The sequence below is a fragment of the Solanum stenotomum genome, chromosome 5 (assembly GCF_019186545.1).
Source record: "Solanum stenotomum isolate F172 chromosome 5, ASM1918654v1, whole genome shotgun sequence".
Lineage (NCBI taxonomy): Eukaryota > Viridiplantae > Streptophyta > Magnoliopsida > Solanales > Solanaceae > Solanum > Solanum stenotomum.
In genome coordinates this window covers 2,961,146-2,963,941 of record NC_064286.1, presented here as the reverse complement: position 1 = coordinate 2,963,941, position 2,796 = coordinate 2,961,146, and the positions used below count along the sequence as shown (strand labels likewise).

Below are 2,796 nucleotides of genomic sequence, written 5' to 3'. Positions count from 1 at the left end.
TTTCCATTATTCCCAATAGGGGTGGACCTACGTGTCCCTTAGGGGGTTCATCCGAACCCCCTCATCAAAAAATTACACTGTATATATAAGGTAAACTTTTGATGTTAAATGAACCCCCTCAACAACCAAAAGAGGAGCGTGGCTCACTGGCAAGGGGGTTCATTGTTGAGCTGCAAGTTCCAAGTTCGATTCTCATTGAGTGCAACAGGTTTATACTTTTTTTTCTGCTTTGAAAAGGTTGAGATGGGCTCAGGTTTTGGGCTTAGAATACTCAATAAAAGGCTTTATTATTTTTGGAATCAATCTAAAACTATATTATTTTTGTTTTTTTTATTATTTTTCTTTTTATGTTATATTTTTTTCTTAATTTATCTTTGTTTAAATTTATTAGCCACATTTTTTATATTTTTGTCTTTTATTCTTCTTATTTATATTGCTCATTTTATTTCTACATAACTCTCTTCTCATGTACTAACTTAAAGAAACTCTTTGAGAAAATGATGAATTGTTATTAAATTTAAAATTGAATTAGAAAACTATTATATAAAATAAAGTAAATTAAGATTAAACGAATGAAACAATTTAAAACTTGTGAATATTTTTTTAATAAGATCTATTTAATTTAATTTTTTTTTCTTAATTTTATTGTATCTCTTTCTTACCATTTTCAAGTCGATTCTAAAGAGATTAAAACTAAACTAAACTTAGTTGATTGGTTCATAATTTGTTTTTTTAACAAATTATTAACCTAGTAAATTGAATTAAATTAACTAAAAAAGTCGACAATGTCATTTATTTATCTTCTGAATATGCACTATAATATTAGTTACTCGAACTTTACATCTTTCTAAAAAATCTTGATGGTTTTTAAACTAACATTTGATTGAATGTGCACTAATTCTAAATTTAAAAAAAATTCTATAAAGTAGAATACTGCAAAATAAAAGGAAAGACACTAGAAATTTTAAAAGCTCGACGGACTAGGGTAAAAGTAGGAAGAACCTAAACACAACATGACAATATAAGTTAAATTTAGCGGATTAAAATTAATATTTTCCTCCCATGTCATTCGGTTTTTCATCTTGTAATTTTTACGTGTTTACTTCTTTATACTTCGCACCCCCTCAACAAAAATCCTGGATCCGCCACTGAAATAAGCCAATCCAAACAGGCTCTGAGCCATGATCTATAGGTCACACGAAAGACAACTTTACCATTGATCCAAGACGGATTTTAAGAAATCAGACATAATAAGTGATAACAGATGCTCCCTCTATTTCATTTTGGTTGTTTGGTTTTAACTTAGCATGGAGTTTAAGAACGTAAATGAACTTTTGAATCTTGTGGTTTTAAACTAAAGATATGTGGAATGTACCAAAATGTGTTTTAATCTTGTGGCATTAAACATGCCACGTGGAAAGTTAGCATTAAACAGTTGTCAAAAAAGGAAAAAGACTTTCTTTCTGAAACAGCCTAAAAAGGAAAGGAAGACAAACAAATTGAGTAATACTTTTCAGAATTCATGAATAGTTACCTGGAGCAGGAGGGTTCTTGTCTCTTCGTACTTGGACCTCAAAAGCTCACCGAAGGACCACAGATCTTCTGAAACAAGAAGCTTGTCGTACAGAGCTGCAATACCCGGGTCACCCTTGGCAAACACCATCTCAACCAAGTCAATAGTTACCCTAAAGAATGGCCATGCATTGTACATCTCGTGAAACATGCGTAGGTTTTTGATATCCTTGTCAACAGCATACCTAAATGCTGCCCCAAAGCCAAGCCAGACCGGGAGATGAAACCTTGTCTGGGTCCAGGCGAAGATCCATGGAATAGCTCTGAGTGATTCTATGCCTCCACTGGGTTTACGCTTTGATGGACGGCTGCCAATGTTCATTCGACCATACTCTAGCTCAGGTGTGGCCTGTGATGGTCAAAAGAAAGAACAACAAATTAGCTCAATGCAATATTTGTTGAGAAAAGATATAATGCTGGATTTCCTTGCACACTTACCAAGCGGAAATACTCAACAAATCGGGGTTCTTTGAAAACAATTGACCTATACTTCTCTGTAGCAATAACTGCAATTTCATCCATAAGTGCACGCCACTCGGGTTTTGGAGAGACTGGTGGATGCATACCATGTTCAAGGGTAGCAGCAGTGAAACGTTGGAGAGTTCTAAAACACAAGTGTTCCTCCCCAAACGATTGCTCAATAACCTCACCCTGAACTGTGACACGGAGAGATCCGTTAATAGTGTCAGGTGGTTGAGACAATATAGCAAGATGGGTGGGGCCACCTCCTCTTCCAACTGTACCACCTCTACCATGGAACATAACTAGCTTCACACCATGTTCTTTGGCAACTTTTACTAGCTCCTCTTGAGCCTTATATAGCTGCCAGGCTGCTGAAAACCGACCAGCATCCTTACCAGAGTCCGAATACCCAATCATGACCTCTTGTTTGCCTTTAATCCGGTTTCTGTACCACTCAATCGAGAAGAGACGTGTAACAGCAGCAGGAGCAGCCTCCAGATCATCCAATTTCTCAAAAAGTGGAACCACTCGTAAAGGTTGCTTCACATGGCATTCACGTTGTAGGAGTTCAACTGCAAGCACATCAGATGGTGCGGTGGCCATTGAGATGATGTATGCCCCGAAGCAGTCTGATGGAAGTTCTGCTATGACATGGAGTGTATCCAAGACATCAGCAATTTCTTCTGTTTTTGGAAGATCGGGTCCAAATAAAGGTCTCTTGCCGCCGAGTTCAGAAAGAAGCCACTCCTGTCTACGTTCTTC

At 36.7% G+C, this 2,796-nt stretch overlaps 1 protein-coding gene across 1 annotated transcript in view; it reads right to left on the bottom strand.

Moving 5' to 3' along the window:
* Positions 1-1,498: 1,498 nt before the first annotated feature.
* The window catches only part of LOC125865435 (phosphoenolpyruvate carboxylase-like), a 9,384-nt gene continuing 8,086 nt past the window's right edge, over positions 1,499-2,796 (bottom strand). Inside the window, exons 2-3 of the mRNA XM_049545634.1 lie at positions 2,011-2,792; positions 1,499-1,921 (exon numbers count right to left, since the gene is read on the bottom strand). Of these exons, the coding sequence (XP_049401591.1) occupies positions 1,514-1,921; positions 2,011-2,792 (1,190 nt within the window). The 3' untranslated portion in view covers positions 1,499-1,513. The remainder of the gene's footprint in view (positions 1,922-2,010; positions 2,793-2,796) is intronic.